This window comes from Mus musculus, chromosome 1 (genome assembly GCF_000001635.26).
Source record: "Mus musculus strain C57BL/6J chromosome 1, GRCm38.p6 C57BL/6J".
NCBI classification, from domain to species: domain Eukaryota; kingdom Metazoa; phylum Chordata; class Mammalia; order Rodentia; family Muridae; genus Mus; species Mus musculus.
In genome coordinates, this window is record NC_000067.6 from 99750119 (window position 1) to 99772911 (window position 22793).

At 38.0% G+C, this 22793-nt stretch overlaps 1 protein-coding gene and 1 long non-coding RNA gene across 3 annotated transcripts in view; one reads left to right on the forward strand and one right to left on the reverse strand.

Moving 5' to 3' along the window:
* Positions 1 to 22793, reverse strand: part of Gm51641 — a 66306-nt gene that overhangs the window by 29049 nt on the left and 14464 nt on the right. The window lies entirely within an intron of this gene.
* The window catches only part of Cntnap5b (contactin associated protein-like 5B), a 718354-nt gene continuing 717688 nt past the window's right edge, over positions 22128 to 22793 (forward strand). The window contains exon 1 of one of the 2 annotated variants that reach the window (XM_006529594.4): positions 22128 to 22728. In XM_006529594.4, coding sequence (XP_006529657.1) covers positions 22647 to 22728 — 82 coding nt within the window. In that variant the 5' untranslated portion in view covers positions 22128 to 22646. The remainder of the gene's footprint in view (positions 22729 to 22793) is intronic. The other variant, NM_172851.3, reaches the window with a different exon arrangement.

Below are 22793 nucleotides of genomic sequence, written 5' to 3' on the forward strand. Positions count from 1 at the left end.
AAGAACAATGTAATGTCCTGTCAATTATGGGCTTTCTCCATTCTATCACCTATAAACATGTTAATTTTTTTATAACACAATCAGTTTTTCAGTCACTAAAGATTTTGAGTTTATCAGGATTTATTCTGATGGGCCCATTGCACATGTGGAAATTGGAGGCTGGAACTTCAAAGAGCTTTGAAAATACAATTCAATTAACTTGTAAGAATATAAGAGGATTGTCAAGGAAGCAAAGCTTGGACTTCTATAATCAGGGAAGTGAGTATTGTCTTCTTCAAGACACTCAGAAAGGGCAGCATCAGTGAACCTCTGGCTCTGCCTACTATACCCCTTTCAGCCTTCTGAGCAACCGAAATTTCAGATAACATGTTTGTGTTGATTTAAATCAAAACAAGGTAAAACAAAACATATGTAGGGGCTAGAGAGATGGCTCAGCCAGTGAAGTGCTTGCCACACATTCATGAAGACCTCAGTTTGGTCCCTATAATCCATATGAAAAAAGAAACAGAAAAAGCAAAAACAAAAACAAAAGCAAAAAAACAAAAACAAAAAAACAACAACAACAAAAAAAAACAAAAACAAAAAACGAAAGCAAGTGATGTGGCACTTGCCTATAATCTCAGAGCTAGGGTGGCGGAGACTGGAAGATCCCTAAGAGTCTAGCCTAATAGTACACACACACACAGACAGACACACACACACACACACACACACACACACAAACACACACACACACACACACAAACACAGACACACACATTCACTCATATAGATAGAACAAAATGTTTCCTTCTTTTCTCTTGTTTGCTTCAAAACAAGAATAGAAGAACTGAAATACTCCAAGGTATCAAACGATGTTTCTATAGTCATTTGTTCTGAAGGTGCTTGGAATGAACTGGAATAAGTTGGTTCTTAGGGCCACAAACACACTGCTCTTTGCCAGTTATTGGACAGAGTCTCTGACTGCAAACCATCTCAAACTGTCACTGATAAATAACTCCATCTCCTTGGTGGTATTTTCTGCCAAGACATCAAGTCCTAAGCGTAGGGTGAAAGGCTGAAATCTATAAATATTGCAATTTATCTCTACTTAGAAAACAAAATATATATTTATTTAGCTATCTACCAGTTATAATGTGTAAAGTGTTCTCAGAAACATGCCATAATTACTACCCTATGGATTAGTCATATATAAACCTGCTTCTCTTTTATTATTATTTGTTCTTTGAAAATTTTACATTTCTATAGAATGTGTCTTTTGACAATAGCCACTTCTCTTTTTCTCTCTCTGTCTCCCGCCATCACCATTTCGTTCCAATTTCATACCCTCCATTTATGTTTATTCAGTCAGCCCACAAATTCAAATTAGTTACATTCCGACATACAGATGAGTGTGAAGTCATTTACTAAGTTATTGGCAACCTACCAGCAGTCATACTCTTCAAGAAAAGTGACTCTCAGACCTGTAGTTAGTATCAAATGTCAAAAGCTACTCAGAATGGTAGAGCTTTGAAGCCATTTCTGCTCCTTCCATAATTTCTCAGTGATTTATGTTGTGACCGCAGGTCACAAGTACAACTATGTCATGCTCAGAGAAAAGCATTACACAGCACTCCTCTTCATCCTCTGGTTCTTACATTCTTTACTGCCCCACTTTTCTGAGAAGTTCTGTATGTCTTAGATGTGGCAGAAAGATTTAAATAGAAATGTTGTCTGTGGAATTCTTTCAGAGTTTTGTTTTGTTTTGCTTTGTTTTTTTTTTTTTAATGTCTACCAGTAGTGTTACAATCATCAGGATTGATATATATCATATATTTGTCTTCTTAACCTCTAAGGCTACCCAAACTAATTTCCCTTTCTGCCTGTGAGCTCTTCTCTGATCATTTTTCTTGGGACAGTTTGCATGTACATCCACTTCAATTGTAAAGCACAAATTAACATTACTTGCAATGAGACAATTATTTTGTTCTTCCCAAGTAGTTTGTTGAATCTTTAACTGTGATGGCATTTACAGATGGTCCACTGTGATAGAAGTGATTAAGCCCTTCGGATGAAGTTAGCACCCTTGGAAAGGACATCCAAAAGAATGATTTTTATCCCCCCCCCCACTTGCCCAGGTGAGTTAAATGATATATCATTTGGATCCAAATAAGTAACTTGATTTTGTCATCTTCAGCCTCCACACAAAGGAGATGAAAATTTCTGCTTAGTAAATCTCCTAGCCTCAGATATCTTGATATCTTGATATTCACATTAGTTTATTTAGTCAAATGTCTTTCCATATGTACTTTGTAGTCAAAAAGAAAGTTTTATTTAACACTTTCTCTTAGATACTTTGTTTTCAATTTTTGAAAAGATATTTGTACTTATGACATAATTCTATCAACTTGAAGTTTTAACTTTTAGTCTTATTCTTCAAACATGAGTATTGGTGAGCCACAGTGACTGGAGGATTCAATATTGGACTGCACTGCGTTATAGCAGTAGCATCCTGAGTATATTCATATGATTTAATAGACAGTGCTCTCTAGAGGAACAGAATTGATTTAATGAACATATACTATAAAAGGAGATGTATTTAATTGGCTTAGACATTTTGGGCTGGTTAGTCTAACAATGGCAATTTACAAGCTGAAGAGGTGGTAACCTGGTATCTGCTAAGTGCATGAAGTTGAGTTTGCATGTTAGCAAGAATGACAGTAGCAGCATCAACAACAGCACAGAGTAGATATACTCAATATCAGGGCTAAATATAAAGTATTGAAGCATATGGGCAGACAATGTACATGGCAGAGACCGGTTGATAATGAGTGATGGAATAGTGCCCCAAACTGCAGAGATAATCAGTGGGGACCAAGGGCAGGAAAGAGAGAGAGTGTAAGAGGGACAAGAAACACGAAGAATGAGAGCAAGTCAATTATACTGATCAAGTTCTGAAAAACTTTATTCAAGAGTGGCAATATAAGCATAACTAAGAGGAGACTCCAAGGGAGGAGGGAAGAGCCTGGGCACTCTCTGAAGGTCAGATGGCAATCTTCAACTCCTGGAATCAATGGTCACAGTGTGCTTTTTACCCACAAACATTCTTACTGTTATGACCACAAACGTTCTCTCAGGATTGTTTATATAATCTAGAAAATTTCCACAAGGCCATGGCTCCCGGCAGAATAGGGACTTGGAAAGAGACACTTAGACCAGCTGGTGATGTTTTTTGTGTTCCACAAAAAAGGGAAACTTTGTGGGTACTAGCCAAAAATAGAATGACTTTAAGGAAGACAAATATGGTCCTAACTTGAGGGACCACTTAAGAAATGGAAAATTACTATTAAAATTGAATCAAAAAATTCTATGAACATTGGAATCCAACAACTCCAAACACTTCATGAGGTTTCAGGATATATCACTATGTGATGGTTAGTTTTTGAAATGTTTTTCTTATATTTGTTTGTGTGGAGTGTGGTTAGGAGGTATAGGTACTTGGATATGGATGTCAGAGAACAACATATGGAAGCCAGTTCTCTCCTCTCACAATGTTGGTTTTTGGGATTAAACTAAAGTTCTCAGGCTCATCAGCAAGTGTCTTTACTTTTGAGCTATCTGCCTGGCCAATGATTCTTTACCTTAATTTTACTGGATGTAGAGTCAACTAAAGGACAAGTCTCCAAGCATGAAGATGATCCGTTAAACTTCAGCATCTCCCTTCAGTGGTTCAGATTTATAGAGATGCATGTAAAAAGCAATATTGTAGTGCATCTAGCTTTTACCACCATGCGACTTTTAAAGTGTGATGAAACAAAGGAAGGCAACTACAGTGTTAGTATGGGACATAAACCAGAAGGTTCCATGTTTATGAACTTGATCCACAGTTGGCTGAAATGCCATTATGTCTCATTTTTCTACATTTCTTATTCTCACATTTTTGAAAGTATAAACTATAAACTATACTTTATTCAACTGTTTTTCACCTTAGGGAAAAATAGCAATGAGATACAGGTTGTGCACAAAAATCATAAGTATAAAATAATCTCAGAGCTGAGTTTGTAAGAGATGTTAACTGCTTACTTACCTTCTAAAGACAAGGGAATGAATGTACATTGATATTAAAGAGACTTCACAGAAAAAGTGAAAATAAACTCTTATCTGTGCAGAATTTTAAATTATTGGTGTGTGTGTGTGTGTGTGTGTGTGTGTGTGTGTGTGTGTATGTGTGCATGTGTGAAAGTAGAAGTCAAAAGTCAATTTACAAGGTCTTCCTCAATCACCTACTACCTTATTATGGGGTGGATGGGTCTTCCAATAAATTTGCAGCTCCCTAATTTGTCTCCACTCTACTGTTCATGAGTTTCAGGTATCCTGTCGACTCTACTTTAACTGTGCTGGGATTACAGTTACAAGAACAGTATGCCTGTCTTTTTTATGTAGGTTCTGAGGATTACATTCAGATCCATTTGCTTATATGCCAGGCCTTTTAACAATTGAGTCATCCCTCCAGTTTCATGGTGCCAATTTGAATCACTAAGTCAATCATTCAGTTTAGAAATCACAGAAAAGATTAATAGTGGAAAATGAGGGTAATATATTCTTGGATAATATATATTCAAACAATCCCATCTTTTAGATAATGACATCATAATTTAAATTAATTCTTACCAAAAAAAATATCTTGATGAGAAAGAGAATTATCCTCACTTGATAGATGGGAACACCAAAGCCCATTGAATGTAGGCAATAAATCATCTATATGAAAAGGAGCTACACTGGTATTCAAGCTCAATTCCATGCCATAGAGGGTTGTTCATTGTTTCTGCAGTGTTGTGCTGGACTGTTTCACTCAAGTCCAAAAGGTGCAGAGTATGTTGAGAGTTTTGAGCCGTACCATGGCAAGAAGCATGCTCTTCCTACAACAAAGTGCTCAGGAGCAAATGCAATTTGGGATTAGGTGTGAAGCATTTAGGGACCTACTCAGTGACCACTCACCGCCTCCATTTATCTGAGAGGACAATTTAGGCGCCATGGCTACTAAATATAGGTTTTCTAGACATATTCCTTGTCTCTAGCTCCAGTCACTTATCACATCACCTTGCCTCATGCCCATTTAGTTCTCCATACATAAAGTACTTTGGCTACCTGCCCTTCAGAGAATGCTGGACAGCAGACTTGAGACTGGCCTGGGTAGAATTCCTAAGAAGGTACTCTGGTAGAATTCTAAGAAGAATTCTAGTAGAAGGATACAGGGGTTGACCAGAGTGGAAAGAAGTTTGCTGCTCATTTGCCATTAATAATAAGGCAGTCTGTATTTCTGGGCTTGCTCCAACCTGCTTATAGTTACACTCTCGGTTACAGCCTTATCCTCCTTCACAGGCAGAGGAGAGCCATGGCAGAGCATCTGTGGATCTAAAGGACTTCTAACCTCAGAGGACTCCTCTGTTCAAATGGAAGAATGACAGCTTCCAAGCATCCAGAAAATGAGGAAATTGAGTTATTCCACCTGCTTTTTATCTAAATAGTCTCTTTGTTAGAAGCTCAAACTTTTGATTTAGTTAAAAGATTAACAGCAGTACAATCTATTCTCCATGTCTCACCTGATTTATCCTGGACTATAGCTTGAGTTACCAGTCACAAAACAGGAATGAGAGAAAGAGTTTTGGCCAATTTTATAGCCAGATGAATCAAAGCACAACTGGGGAAAGGCTGAGTATAGTGAATGGAGCAGGGATGCAAAGTTGAAGCTGCTGGATTTCTAACCCAGCAAGAATCTCATCACCTTGTTATTTTGGGCAAGTCCCTTCTGTTCTTTTCTTATTTTTGAATGACCTGGTTCTATGAACTTGGCTATTTATGAGAATTATGAAAAGGATTAAAAAAAATACCAGAACTCCAGGACTTAGTTAAAATAGATGCTCTAAATTTCAAAGAAAGCTTGGAAAGACCCTAGGGTTTGATCTGTGCCAGTAAATTTCCTAATTCTCTGGATCCAAGGAAGCTGTCTGCATCCACTGACTATGCTGAGGTACAAACATGTCCCAGTAAGGGTAGAAACGGGCTGGCCTTCAGGGCTATTCCCACACTTCTCGTGAAGATCCAATAGTGTAGCAGGATAGTGAAACATAACCTGGTCAGTACTGGGAAATTGAAAACCAGATGAGCCCATTTTATGTATTATCCAAATATTTCTTTATCTGCTTTTCTCCTCCATTCACAAGATATGAATTGCTCCAGAGTGGTCTTTCCCTTACATACACCATCCTTCATATATACTTAAAGTTTTATGTCTGTGCATCTCTCCTCTCAAAACAACTCTCAGACTTGAAGACAGTTCTGCTGTAAAGCATGTGGTGTACAAGAAGGAGGATATGAGTTTGGTTCCCTTGCCCAACTTAAAAATAAAGCAAAGTTGAATGCGGTGACACATACACTCAATCCCAGGACCAAGGAGATGGAGACACAGGGATCCCCTGGCCTTGGTAGTCAGCTAGTCCTGCAGCATTATTGGGGACTGGATACAGAGAGATAGGCTTCATTCAAAGACATAATGGAGAGTGACTGAGAGGGACAATGACCTGTGGCTGTTACCCACACAAGTATACTTGACACATGCACCCCCACAAATGCAACTTTTTGTATGAACACACATACTCACACATTCTTAATTCTACAGAGCTAATGGTATTTGACACCTAATATGGACCAAGGTATTAATAATCTATTTGGGCATTAACCTATCTTTATAGGGTTTTTAACTAAGGACATTATCTAAATCCAAAAAAACATTTCTCTTCAAGGTATTGCAGCTTTTTACAGCATGTGAAGCAAGTGTGGAGATATTTTGTCCAATGTCATATTTCTGACACTTTTAATCATATCCCAACACTGTGAAAGAAAGTTCATTAATAGCTCTTTACTTTTAAACATTTTGATGGCTGGAGGAGATTTACCTTCTAGGACAAAAAAAAATCTTTCTGCTATATCTGCACAATCATTTCAAAATTTAATAAAATTACATTTACCCCATTCTGATATTTCCTATAAAGTTATTCTTAACCCTCAGTTAGAAGCATTTCTGCACTCTAGCTTTCACTGACAGTGAAGCTGATCCCTCTCAATGCAAATCTAAGTATAAATTATAACTTTATGAAATATTTGCATCTTGGAGGAGGTTAGAGGGGAAACATGATTGTGTTGAGACCATAGGTAATCATATTCCACAACAATGCAGTGGTGGTGTTTGTTTGTTTGTTTGTTTGTTTGTTTGTTTTTTAATAAAGCTGATGGACATATTTGATCTTTAAAATCATTTTACCAACACTTAAAAGGTGATGCTGAGGATTTTCTTGTATATGCATAGGAAAAAACTGAGGAATGGTGATACTTGAAAGCAAATAGAAATAGAAAGAGAAATATTACTTCCAGGTTTCATCTAACTAAGTTCCCAGGAAACTTGGGAGGAAAGTCCAAGCACTGTCTTTGTTTGCACTATGCAATGACACTGTGGTATGGAACCTGAGTGTACATGTAGACTGTCTGAGTGAGATGGATATCCAACTGTATTTAAATTGCAGTTTCCTAAATGAACCCACTTATTTCTTTATGTCTTAGCACCTGTGTTTGTTTTTTTTTTTTTTTTTTTTTTCCATTTTTTATTAGGTATTTAGCTCATTTACATTTCCAATGCTATACCAAAAGTCCCCCTTACCCACCCACCCCCACTCCCCTACCCACCCACTCCCCCCCTTTGGCCCTGGTGTTCCCCTGTACCGGGGCACACAAAGTCTGCGTGTCCAATGGGCCTCTCTTTCCAGTGATGGGCACCTGTGTTTGTTAACAGTGCTTTTTGAACTTATTAAAGAAAATTCCCAGAACCCAGGGTGGCAGTTCCCAACTGCCTGTAGCTACAGTTTCTGGAGTTTCGACACCTTCTTCTGGTCTTCCCAAGCAGCAGCAGTATCCCAACTCTCTCTCTCTCTCTCTCTCTCTCTCTCTCTCTCTCTCTCTCTCTCTCTCTCTGTCTCTCTCTCTCTTACACACACATACACACACCACATGTATATGCACACATATATACATACAAATTCAAATGAAATAAATCTTTAAGAAGAACTAAACCATTTCTCACTAAATGTTTCTATGAACACTAAATGGGATCTTAAATATACTAGCCTCAAATACCATCCCATCACCTACCTAATTATGACTTATATGTAATAACCTAAAATAGCACCTTGAAGTCTACCTAGTTAATACTTACATGTAATAGCCAAGAATAGCATGCTTTCATATTCCTAGCTAAGATTTGACATTCATGACAGGTATTTTCACTATTACTCAATATGCTTCTTATACAGAGTGTCTGTTAACTTGTCCTTTGTATGTAGTTGTGCAGTTCCCATTTTCCAACATTAGGATAAGGGTCATTACTATAAGGGAAATCCCAAAACTGATTTTGGGGAGGGCAAAGTTCTGTCTTAGTAGGTAAAAGCACTTGCCATGCAATCCTGATAAACTCGGGTGACAGCAGATGCTGGAGAGGATGTGGAGAAAGAGGAACACTCCTTCATTGCTGGTGGGACTGCAAGCTGGTGCAACCACTCTGGAAATTAGTCTAGAAGTTCCTCAGAAAACTGGACATAGTACTACCTGAGGACACAGCTATACCACTTCGGGGCATATACCCAAAAGACGCTCCAACATATAACAAGAACACATGCTCTACTCTGTTCATAGCAGCCTTATTTATAATAGCCAGAAGATGGAAAGAACCCGGATTTCCTTCAACAAAAGAATGGATACAGAAAATGTACATTTACACAATGGAGTACTACTCAGGTATAAAAAACAATGACTTAATGAAATTCCTAGGCAAATGATGTAACTAGAAAATATCATCCTGAGTGAGGTATTCCAATCACAAAAGAACACACATAATATGCACTCACTGATAAGTGGGTATTAGTCCAAAAGCTCTCAATACCCAAGATACAATTTACAGACTATATGACGCTCAAGAAGGAAGACCAAAGTGTGGACTCCTCTGTTCTTCTTAGAAGGGGGAAAATAATACCCACTGGAGGAAAGACAGAGACAAAGTTTGGAGCAGAGACTGAAAAAAAGGGGGGGGGCTTCATGAGACTGCCCCACCTACGGATCTATCCCATGTACAGTCACCAAACTCAGACACTATTGATGATGCCAAGAAGTGCTTGCTGATAGTAGCATGATATAGCTGTCTCCTGAGAAGCTCTGCCAGAGTCTGAAAAATATAGAGGCAGATGCTCGGAAACAACCATTGGACTGAGCACAGGTTTCCAAATGGAGGAGTTAGAGAAAGGACTGAAGGTTTATAACCCCTTAGGAAGAACAATCATATCAACCAAACAGAAGCCCCAGAGCACGTGGGGACTAAATCACAAACCAAAGAGTACACATGGAGGGATCCATGGGTCTAGCTGCATATGTTACAGAGGATGGCCTTTTTGAGCATCAGTGTGAGGAGAGCCCCTTGGTCTTGGGAAGACTTGATACTACAATGTAGAAAAATGCCAGGGCATGGAGGCAGGAGTATGTACATGGGTGGGGGAACACCTTCATAGATGCAGGGGAAGGGGGAATGGGCAAGGGGTATTTGGGGGGACCAGGAAAGGGGATAATATTTGAAATGTAAATAAAGAAAGTATCTAATAACAAAAAGGGAAAAGAAGGAGAGATGAATACAGTTTATCAGTTCAAGTTTTCCTTCTTATTTAGTCTAGGACACCTGATCATGTAATGATTCTATAGCAGTTATTGTGTGTTTTCAATTAACCCAACCTAGGAAGTCTCTCACAGGCATACTAAGAAACTTGTCTCTCTGTTGACTCTAGAACCTGCCAAGTTGACAATCAACATTAATTATTGCAGATGTATTTTTTTTTAATTATGTCTAGGGTCATTCTGATACCAAAGAACTTCAACAGTTCAGGAAGTCCTTTGAAATACTGAGGCCACTCCTTCATCTAATGGATGTAAACAAGTGATACAGCAGATTTCTGCTCATGCAGCAGAGTGACTCATGTTCATCTCTCTGGCTCATGAGACATTGTGAAAAGAAACCCCATCTTCCACCCACATGTGTACTCAGTCTGCCTCATCAGCCTTCTCAATCATATTCTTGCATATTCTCTTGTCTTGGTCACATTGTAATGAAATTCCATTTCCTCTTCTTAGTGCTCATGGGAGCTTACTCAATTTGTTGATTGACTTTATGTCATCGCCTCCAGATAATAAGAAAGGCAGCACTAAGTCATCTGGTCTCCATCAATGCCTTTTATTCCCTCAGCCATTCCCTCCCTAGTCTATGTGTAGACTTTAGGTTGACTTTTTGAGACAGACATAAACATTTTATGGCAGAAGTATTGTACAAATTTTCCATTCTAGCATATATAGTCAGGAGATTGCTAGACAATTTAATGACTTGTGTACACAGAGAATAAACATATGTAGATTGAGGCTTGGATCCTCATTATATGCTAATTTTACCTCAACAAGTTATTAAATTTTAAAGTCATTTTCTCCATAATCATCAGTGGGAATAGTTGTGTAAGATTCCATGCTATGAACATACAAAATGCTTTTTGCCAATGTGTGAATTACAAATTTATTGTATTGTCTTTTACTTATGAAAGAAAAGCTATGATGATCATCTGTTTAGGATTTTCAGTTTCTATATTTAGAAAAATTTTCTAAATTTTTAGGAATTTAGAATATTCACATCTAAATTTTGAATAATTTTGTTACTAAATACTTTGTAAGAGTAACACTAAAACAAAATATAAACATCTTAATTCTGGGAGTACTTCTCAGTGATATAATCCTTGACTATATGTGTGAAGACAGGCTAGATCCTTTGTCTAGCCCTATACCCACCCCCTCCCCCCATAAGTTTGGAACTGTTTTCTCCTCTAAACTAATTTTTAAGCCTGTGTGTTTGGAGACTTCCATTCTACACTGAAACTATGTGTTAACAGTTGGAATGAAAGAAACCAAATATATCTACAAATAATTCAAAGTTAGTATATCTAAAACGTCCTACAGTCTCTATCCCTGTATTTTTATTGCTAACATTTGCAGAATCTTCTAAACTTAAATATGAGGACTATTCTATAGAAGATCAACATTTCCTTTTTTCATAGCTTCTTTCTTTTTTTCTTTTTTTTTGTCAAGCTTAAAATATAGGCAACATAGGCACACTTGCTAACAATTCTCATTATCTCTTTATAAATTTCACACTTGGATACTGCAACTCTCCAGTTCTCTCAGAATGTTGAACACAGGTCCAGGATTCTGAGTCTTTTCCTTTCTGTGGAATAATTTTTTTCATGGAAATAGATACTTATCAGCTCTGGAAAGTGCAAATTTTGTTATTATCGAGTTTCAGGTGGGCAGAGACCATTTCTCCTTCTCTCACTTCCTTAGTTCATTGCCCATTTAGTAAATGATTTGTTTTGAGGTGTAAGATTATTCACATCTAGAAGCATCATTTGCTAAATCCTTACCCATTATCTATTCAGTTTGGTCATTTACACTCCAAATTGTGAAAATCTTCCCATCTGTACACATTAAACATAATAGCCAATAGTGTCAAACTGTATCAATAATAAATTTCTCAAGACTGGAAAAAAGCTTGTATTAATAAATACGTATAAAAGTAAAAAAAAAAAAAAAAAAAAACGAATAGAATGCTTTCATCAATATCCCAGAACTACTTCTGTCAAAATAAATAAATAAATAAATAAATAAATAAATAAATAAATAAATGTCAGAGGAAATAGGAGCCTCTAATGGCCTGCTCCCAAGTGTTCCTAGTGGTCATCAAGTAATCTGTGTGCCTAATCAGTCAAAGTATAGAATTAAATCTCACAAGGACAGCCATGTATCTTGTGGGTACTGTGCTCCCTACCACTACACACTGTGATGTTGCATCATTGTGGTGTGTCCCTAACCCTTCTGTTTTGTAATTGCCATATTTTCTGTTTAAAAGTAAAGTAAATGCTAGCAAGGAGTGTAGAAATAGTTCAAAATCAGCTGAATTAACTAAATATCCCCTACAGAATATCTCCTTAAGACCTGTTTTGACCTAGACTTCCCTGATGCATATCATGAGCCCAGAAAATATCCAATATCATGAATGTAAAAGTTCACACTTGGTATTCATAGATTTGTCTAATCTAATTCTTGAATGTTTGCTCAATGAATAATAGCAAACTAGAAAACAAACAAACAAATGAGGTTTAAAATTTATTATTCAGATTTTCTGACAAAAAAGGGGGAGTATATTTTTTCTAGAATTCCAAATATGCATAAGAAACCAAGTTTCCCCCATTTTCTGTTTTGGTGTGGGTCAGTGTTTCCTAGCCACTAAAAGTAATATGACCATTTCTAGGCTGCAAATTAAATATGACAAAGAAAGGGAGGTGGGTAGTGTCAGGAAATACAAGAGAAGTTTCCTCTGGAAATGTCTGCCTCCAAAATTTGGTAGCAACTGTTCAAGTTTAACATCTGATCATCCCAAATTGTGGCATGTACCAATAAAGCCAGTAGTAGGGAAGTGGAGGCAGGAGGATTATTGATGCTATGTCCAGTAAGGTAGTTGTGTTGGCAATTTCCAGGTTTAGTGAAAATCCGTTTGAGAAAATAAGGTGGAAAATGACTGAGGAAAACAGCTGATGCCAAAACCCAGCCTCACCATGAACCCTCATGCACATATACACCAGAACACACACCTGCATTATTGCATACACTAAAAGGTGTGTTCTTTATTTAAGTTGTACCTATATCACAACAAACACCAAGATGCCACACATAGTGACACTGAGCCACATCAAGGATCCAGAAAGGCAAGCCCAGTAATCACCAGCTATGCTCAGAAGAAGGCAACCCCAGTAATCAACATTTATAATAGCCAGAAGCTGGAAAGAACCCAGATGCCCTTCAACAGAGGAATGGATACAGAAAATATGGTACATTTACACAATGGTAAAACAATGAATTTATGAAATTCCTAGCCAAATGGATGGACCTGGAGGGCATCATCCTGAATGAGGTAACACAATCACAAAGGAACTCAAATGACATGTACTCACTGATAAGTGGATATTAGCCCAAAACCTAGGATACCCAAGATATAAGATACAATTAGCTAAACGCATGAAACTCAAGAAGAATGAAGACCAAAGTGTGGGCACTGTGCCCCTTCTTAGAATTGGGAACAAAACACCCATGGAAGGAATTACAGAGACAAAGTTTGGAGCTGAGACAAAAGGATGGACCATCTAGAGACTGCCATATCCAGGGATCCACCCCATAATCACCTTCCAAATGCTGACACCATTGCATATACTAGCAAGATTTTGCTGAAAGGACCCAGATATAGCTGTCTCATGTGAGACTATGCTGGGGCCTAGCAAACACATAAGTGGATGCTCACAGTCAGCTATTGGATGGATCACAGGGCTCCCAATGGAGGAGCTAGAGAAAGTACCCAAGGAGCTAAAGGGATCTGCAACTCTGTAGGTGGAACAACATTATGAACTAACCAGTACCCCGGAGCTCTTGACTCTAGCTGCATATGTATCAAAAGATGACCTAGTCGGCCATCACTGGAAAAGAGAGGCCCATTGGACATGCAAACTTTATATGCTCCAGTACAGGGGTACGCCAGGGCCAAAAAGTGGGAATGGGTGGTTAGGGGAGTGGGGGGGGGGGAGGGTATGGGGGACTTTTGGGATAGCATTGGAAATGTAATTGAGGAAAATATGTAATAATATATATAAAAAAAATGGAAATCATTCTAGGACATTCTGTTTTTAGAGGACAGAAATGGACAGCGATTGAAATGTAAATGCAGCTAACTGTATCCAAATCTACACTTGCTGGGCTAGTTTTCAACTGACAGATATTGGTTTCTTATTGAATTTTATCCCACAGCATATGACAGTTGTTTTACATTGGGGAACTGGGCTGCAGACATGGCTCAGGGAATAATAGCAGTAAAGGCACTTGCTACAGCCCTGAGGACCTCAGTTAAATCCTCAGTTCCTATGTGAAAAACAGCCAAACACTGTGTAATCTTAACACTCCCATAGCAAGAAATGAGACAGCTCCTAAGCCAGTTAGGCTGCAGGTCACAGGAAACAAAAGCAACAAGAGAGACAGAAGGAGAGATCCTACTAGTGTCATGTGTGCTCCAATTTCCCCTGTATAGCATGGCATGTATGTACCCACCCTACTCTCTTCCCCCTTTCTCCTTCCTTCCCTATATTTTTGTAAGCCATACCCCCTCTCTGTTTGTGTGTGTGTGTGTGTGTGTGTGTGTGTGTGTGTGTGTGTGTGTGTGTGTGAGAGAGAGAGAGAGAGAGAGAGAGAGAGAGAGAGAGAGAGAGAGACTGGGTGGTGAAGTTGGGGTTTCATCTTTAATTGCTCTCTAGTTTATTTACTGAGGCATGATTTTTTTGAACCGGGAGCTTGCTAGTCAGCTTGATGCAGGGGATACCCTGTCTCTGCCTTCTTGCCTTTAGGATTACCTGCAGCTAACATACTCACCAGGGTTTTACATGGATTCTGAAAATCTGAATCCCAGTCTTCATAGTTGTGTGAAAAATGTTTTATCCCCTGCTCCATCTGTTTGACTCCACCTTGGTTTTCAAGTGAGAGTGTCTCTCTGAATCTGTCTATCACATATTTTGATAGATCAGCTGACCAGAGAGCCACAGGGACCTACCTTTGTTTGCCTGCTCAGGACTAGGATCACTGGCAGACACCACCATACTTAGATTTTGATATCTATTCTTTATCTTTTTTGATTTTCCAGGATGGAGGAATAAGTACAGAAGCTTGATAATGCTCGTAAGAGAGTGGGTCACTAAGGCTTAACTGCAGCTTCCTGTAATTTCCCCAAGTATTTCCCAGCACCACAAAATGTGTGAAGGCAGCTGGCTACACGTGGACAAAAATCATACTCAGGCACACTGGAATATAGTATGCAGTTCTCATATTCTACAAGGTACTATTCATGCCTGGATATTTTAAACGTAAAGACATAAAGACAGTTCATAGCTGTGTTTTTCTCAAAGCAAAGCAAAGCAAAGCAAAGCAGAGGCCCCCTTGGTCTGTAATCCAACCTTGTCTACTATTTGTCCGTTTTTGGTCTTTATTTTACTTGGACACCAATCTTTTTTTATGTGCTCCTATGCATCTTGCTTTATATTTCCAATCTCATAATTATTTCACTAATAGAAAATTCTAGCTTAACTTGATCAATATAGAGTCCACTGAAATAAATTCATACCAGTAACACTTACTACAAATTTCCCTGTTTAAATACTTGTGGAGTGGATAGAGTTGTTTTCAGAGACTGATTTAATCTGATATCAAAGGTATGGCTCCAGAATATTTCTATGGATATGAAAAGTTGAGGATTCTTGAGTCATTTGTAAGAAATGAAGTGATATGTACATTATCACTCATAGAAATATCTCTAGTTAGTTATGATAACCCCCTCAAATTCAAATGGCATTCAAATCCTTATAATATGTTACTTAGGAGGTAACTATAAGAAAAATATGTAAATATACGGAATACAAACAATTTTCTGATTTTTTTTTACTTGAGCTGACAGAATGTGCTGGTGTGGTAGCATCATATATACTGACACCCACATACATTTGTCACCTAGTACAATCTCCTATTGGACATATTGGGTTGCAGTGCTATGAATCCCTAAAAATAAGGGAACACTTAGTTATTCCACAATTCACATCTCTTTTAATGAGATTAATGCAGAAAAATTACTTAATCAAAAGTGATTGAAATTATTTATGATGACAATAGAAGCTCATGCATACTTTTAAAAAATATATTGTCATGATTCCATAGTACAAAGCACAAAGATATATAATTTAAATTTTATATATCTTTAAATGATTACAGTAATATAATTTTTCTATTGGAAGGGACAAAATAGCATATTTATTTTAATGAGAATGCAACCCAATAGGAAGACAAAAATATCAACTAACCAGACAACTCAGAGCTCCCAGGGACTAAATCACCAACAAAAGAGTTCACATGAAGAAACCCATGGCTCCAGCTACACACATGTAGCAGACAATGGCCTTGTTCCTATAGAGGCTTGATTCCACAGCATAAGGGGACGCTAGAGCAGTGATGCAGAATGGGTGGATGGTGTGAGGAGCACCCTCATAGAGGTAAAAGGGAGGATGGATAGGATGGGAAATGGGGAAGTGGGAAAACATTTGAAATGTAAATAAATTAAATAACCAACAAAAAGTAAAAATAAAAAGAATAATTTAGATAACCAATGTTATTCTCTATATTGGCTTGCAAATAATAATAAATTTAGGACTTGTGTATTTTACTTAACAGACATAATCTCAGAGACACTAGAACAACTTAAAGTGAGTCATCAATGCATTTGTCTTTCTCTTCTGATATATTTTGCATCCTTTCTTTCACTTCCTGCACTAAACAACATTTCTACACCCTACAAAGTTTCTCACACAGCAACCTTGTCCTCTCTCTCTCTCTCTCTCTCCCCCCCCCCCTCCCTGTGTGTGTGCGTGTGTGTGCGCGCGCATGAGCGCATGCGTGCATTTGCTATGTTTATTTCATATTAGGGCAACACACCTGCTAGCTCTAGGCTAAATGTTATTGAAAATGCCAATAAAAAGCGTATTAGAGATGTTTTCCAGTGTGTTTTCTGTTGTAGATTAAATTCAAAAAGGATAAAGGGACACTAAGGAAAAGGTTACATAATAAAACAAAACCAGGAAATTAGCTGTTTCTACTATGTATTAATTTCTTGAAAAGTATCACTTTGGAGATCATTATGAGATTATTAGTTTCTCACTACTAGAATCTGCTAAAATCTTCTGTTCAAATATTCGCCTGGATTATGTAAAAATCAAGGAGGGACCTTAGATGGGACAGATATCTTTTTCTTCATTAAATTCAGTAAATTTAGCAACAGAGCACTGGCTGCTCAATTGTTTCCTGGGGGAGAAACCTGAAAGTAACCTTTTTAATAAATATGAAAATTTCAGTGATATTTAGTTCAAATAAAGAAAGTCAAAAGGACATTGATGTTTCATAATCATTATTCTACCTTTTAGAAATTTTACGTATGACTAGCATGCATTTAGATCCTGTATTCCACTGTGGAAGTCATTTTCTATAAAAAAAAAAAAAAAAGGAAAACAAAATGTAAAACAAGTAAATTAAGTTACCAAGAAAAACAATCATACAGGAAAACATAATGAACTTCTACTGCATCAATATTTTACAAAAACGCAACAAAAACAAAAATCAAGCAAAGACCTTGAAATGTGGCAGTAACAGGAATTATCCTTCAGCCACTAGAACAAATCATGACATGTGGAGTCAAAATCATCCAAAAAGAGTGCTTTTCTAAACAAAATAGCTAGTGTGGTCTTATGTAAGTTCTGTTTCTGTATACTCTGGCATTCACATTACAGAGATTTCATCCTACAGGATCTTGAAAATAGAGGAAAACAACTGGGGAGGCATGCTCATTGGTTAGTAGCCTATGAGTAGAAGCCATTACGTTTTGTCCAGTTTAATGTGTTGCCTTGTCTCCTGCTAGAATGAATCCTATCAATAAAATGAAGATGACCAAACATATTTCTCAGGCATGTGTTTTATGAGTATTACGAATTAGTAGACGGACCACTTGCTTGGATACTCAACAGCAAAGACTAAGTGATAAATGATTCCTTTTTTTGTTCCATTGTGGATGAAAAAGAAGTGTTCCAGAAAAATGAAAAAAGAATGAAATATAATACAACTCATTTCACTTTATTTTATCTTTTCTATGTATTAATGTACATGATCCATGTGCATGTGTGTATATATAGTGTATGTATGTATATATGTGTGTGTGTGTGTGTGTGTGTGCATCTGTGAATGTCCTTATGGAGGCCAGGTGTGATGTGCCATGGATGTTAGAAATCAATCTCACTCCACCATAACTAATGTTGCAGCTATGCCAAATAACATCAGGAGTTTTACTTATTTGCCAGGGAAAGATCTTATGTCAATACACTTACATGTACTTTCCAAACTGATATAAACCCCATTTCCTTTTATTTATATCTAAATAAGGTTCTGATTTAGGATGTTGTCCAGATGAATATTTGTAAAATATGGCCATTCCGAATCTTTATTATCCGTTTTTTTCTCACTCTGTATTAATATTAAGCATCCACCAACTGTGCCTAAACTGTGAACATTTTCAAACTCATATGCCATACAGGTAGGAATTATTTTATGTGCAGCAACATGAAAAGTAATACATGATCATTTGTCCCCTCTATCATGTGGCAGTTGCATCAATCAGATCAAAAATCCTTATGAAAGAAAAGGATTTCAATAGGCAAATAACGATCTGACTGAAAACTGTTTAAATAGTGATTGATAGTCTACTCTGACTAAAACCTTCTTGCAGCCAAAGTACCCTCAGAAGATGGCTTTGTTTACACTACTGTCTATGAGTAACAGCTGTTTTCTGTTCACCATAGTCAGAGGCACAATAAGCTTGCTGAAACATTTGCAAACCTTAAACAGACATCTGCTGCTTAAAGCTCAAAGTTGGTCAAGAACTGGTGTGTTTGAGGCAAAAAATGAAAGTCTTAACTCTAAATATGGTTTTGAATTAGGTATATCTAATACACTATATACTATGTCCACATATGGTTATCTAAAAGAGGGAGTCATGGTATTTATCACCAACTTGAAAATAAATCACAATTGTGAACTCCATAGTGACACATATTCACACATATTCACAATATCAGGGGACTTTACTAGAATAGACAGAATTTTTTAATTAAAAAATTTTTTTTTATTTTTTTTGGGGGGGAGGGGGTTTTGAGACAGGGTTTCTCTGTATAGCCCTGGCTGTCCTATAACTCACTTTGTAGACCAGGCTGGCCTCAAACTCAGAAATCTGCCTGCCTCTGCCTCCCGAGTGCTGGGATTAAAGGCGTGCACCACCACGCCTGGCAAGACAGAATTATTAAATCTTTCATTGTTAAAATATTTTGCCTAGTTGCACTGTATTTTGGAGCTACATTGTAGCTGTGATAATATTGAGGAACACTGTCTTTTATTCTTAGCTATCATTTTTCTCTTCACAATAGCCAAGATGCTTCCTTCTGGAGAATATCACTCCCTTTTAGCAAAGGGAGAAACATGAGTTGATGTCATCTTATTACATAATAGTGGAGAGACACGAAACACTAGAGAAAAACATTTTCAAAGAATGTAGAACTTTCACAACTAAATGTAAGACAAATTGCAGGATGGTTAAAGAATTGTATAATTTAAATTGAGGGAGAAAAATAGAAATAACTCAGGCCTAAAACAGGGCCATTAATGTGTAAATACTGGCATATTCAAAACATGGAAAAATATAGTGAGTAAAATGAAACAAGCAGGGATTCATGTATCAAAACACTAAATTTCAACAGTGATATTAAATAGATTGAAAAGGAGAATATCAAAAAGTTTGATACCATTTCTATACATTTGAAGTAGATATTAGATAAGTGATAGATAGATAGATAGATAGATAGATAGATAAATAGATAGAGGGTGAGTGGGTGGATGGATGGATAGATAGATAGATAGATAGATAGATAGATAGATAGTCAGATAAGCCATAGATATAGTAGGAGAATGGATTCTCAAGTAGCCTTTCTGGACTGAAACTCCATTTGTTGCCTAGGATAACCTTGAAATTCTTATCTTCTTGCCTCTACCCTTCATACTGATTGTGTTGCAGTACCATGTCTAACAACCACATTCTGTTTTATAGTATTACAGGTTGAACCTAAAGCTTCCTTCATAAGCACTCCATCAACCATACTCTATTCTCAACCTCACCATTTCTAAATTGATAAAAGATAATCATAATAATACAATGTGATTTTTAAAGACAAAGATGTGATAACACTCATAAAAGCAACATATATGGACATAATATACCAATAAATTAACATTTTTTATATTATTTTATTCTTTTAAAACTTGCTCAAGAGATGAGACTAGAGAGAAATATCTGTGATTAACAGCTCTTTACTGCTCTTATAAAAGTTAGGAGTTTACAATCTCAGGCAGCACACAAACATCTCTAACTCCAGTTCCAGAAGATCTGACATCATTTTTCTGGTCCATGTGGGCACTGAATGAATAAGATAAATGTACACCCATGCAGGTTCACATACATCCACACAGGCTCTCATACATATATACACATATAAAATTAAATTTTAACAACCTTAAGAAATCAAAAAGTCTAAGTATTACACACAATTAAAACGTACAAAATAATTATCAGTCATGGGTTTGTACATTCAAGACCTTTTGAGTGTGATTAAACTAGTCAGCAGGGGAATTTTCAACCCAGACTCTCTAAGGCCAGAAAAAGTGATGGGAGCATCTCTGGGGTTATCTTAGAAAGGCTGTAGGGGAAACCACTCAAAGCAAAAGGACATAGAATCTCCTTACTCTTTTCATTTCTACACTCCCCTCCCAATATGACAGGAAAGGGTGTGTCCCACAGAATTGATATGTTGTGAGCCAAAGTCCCTCTCTGTATAGTTATGCCTCAAAACCTTGTATTGAATTCACTGTGAACCAGGAATCTACTGACATAATTGATTTCAGTTAAAGTATAGGGATGCTATTTGCTTACAGCTAATAGGACTTTCAGAATTCTTTCCTTAGTAAAATATTGGCCTCTTGTTTTGTTTTCATTGAACTGTCTTTCAGTATTCCACTGATGGAAGCTGAAAGGTTGGGATTTATGCAAAGGCTGCTTAAAGCTCAGTCCAGTGTGGAATAGCTGCAGAGCTGGCAGCTGAAACCAAAGGCTGTCAGGAATCTGTGGTGTAAAATAAATCTGTGTGCTCAGTAATGCTGGGAAGGAGAATTAGTTAAGAGAGAGAGGAATTGACTTCCTTTGATGTGGAAAAATCCTATAGACTCTAACTTGATGTAAATTTCACATAGAAGACATCATTACTGGTTCCTCTTTTGTTAACATTTGACACGTTTCTGGCAGCTTCACACTAAATGCACAATAAGTTGATCTATGGCAAAGCAAGCAAGTCAGCAGACTTATGCTAGAACCTAAATAAACAAGACCTCTAATGCAGAGCCCCGAGGAAGCAATCAAAATGCATCTTCTCTATTATAGATGTAAAGCTTTTAAAAGCCAACAATGGGCTCACACATGACCCTCACACCCACTTGTTTCTACTCATCCTCCAGCCCCTTCCTGTTAAAAATAGTTTTTAAACGTTTTTCTTTTATGCCAGCGTACCATCTTGGCTCCTTTGGGACCCACAGCAGCAATCATCCTGTAGTACTTGTGGAAGCAATGTGCCAATAGCAACCAAGGATAGGTGCAGATAGGGAAAGTCAAAAGTGGAGAGCGATCCTATCTCTAAATGGCTAAACCGGAAATCCCAATGAGATCAATACTAGTCAATTACACATCCCTACAGTTGAAATTGAACCCCATAATTGAAGCTTCCTTTGACTCTCTCCTGCGAAGTGAGGAAAAAGGTATTAGGCACTAGCATAGGTCATTGCTGAGTTCTCCATGGGAAAATCCCATTTCCTAAGGCTTCTTTCTCTCTTCCAACCCCTTTAAGCATCACTTTAGCATCATTGTTTGAAAACCTGATTTAAATGCCAATACTGGCCCCTAATTTGGGAGGAAAAGAAAGAGAAGTGATAAGTGGTTAGGGATGCTGGGATGCATGGACAGGAAAGAGAGAGAGAGAGAGAGAGAGAGAGAGAGAGAGAGAGAGAGAGACAGAGAGAGAGAGACAGAGAGAGAAACAGAAGACAGAGAGAGACAGAGAGAGAGACAGAAGACAGAGAGAGACAGGGAGAGAGACAGAAGACAGAGAGAGACAGAGAGACAGAGAGAGGGAGAGGGAGGGTCGGGGCGGGAGGGGAGGAGAGAAGGATGGAGAGGAAGGGGAGAGGTAGACGGAGGGAGGCAGGCCGGCAGACAGATAGATTGGATCTTTTCTCTTTACTTTCCCAGCAAGTAGCCTAAGCGAGTCACAGGAGCGTCTGTGGGGGGACGCGGGAGCAACCAAGGACCGCCCAGGGCACTCTGATAGGCGAGCTCGCTTCTAGGCAGGGGGCGGTGCCGCTCAGAATGTGCGGATAAGGAGCTGTCCTTCACCCTGGTGCTGAATCTAGCTCTTGCGCCGGAACAAAGTACTTTAGACTATTGGTGGAGCTGTGCGCAAGATCTGAACCTTTAAGAAAGGCAATCTTTAAGAGAAGGCAAGCAAGAAAGGCAAGCACAGAAAGGGACAGTTGCAGGAACTGTCGACTGCAGCTCGGAGCTCCGAGGAAGCTCTGCTACGGTTTCAGTGGAGGATCTGAGAAGCAAAATGGAGTGAAGGAGAAGAGTGTCTGTTTAAGGGGGGGTGGGAGGGGGCGAGGCTGTGCGAAGGAGTGGAAACAGAGAGTGAGAAAAGAAAAGAAAGAAAAGCCAAGGCTGGTGCCTATGAATTTGGGATTCAACTGGAAGAATCGCTCACTCGGGGGAAATGGATTCTGTACCAAGACTGACCAGCATTTTGACTTTGGTGCTGTCTGGCTTGTGGCACGTTGGATTAACAGCGACAAATTGTGAGTACTCAGAGCTGGGGGAGGGAAGATGAGGTGGGATCGATGCTCTTTGGAATAACTATCCA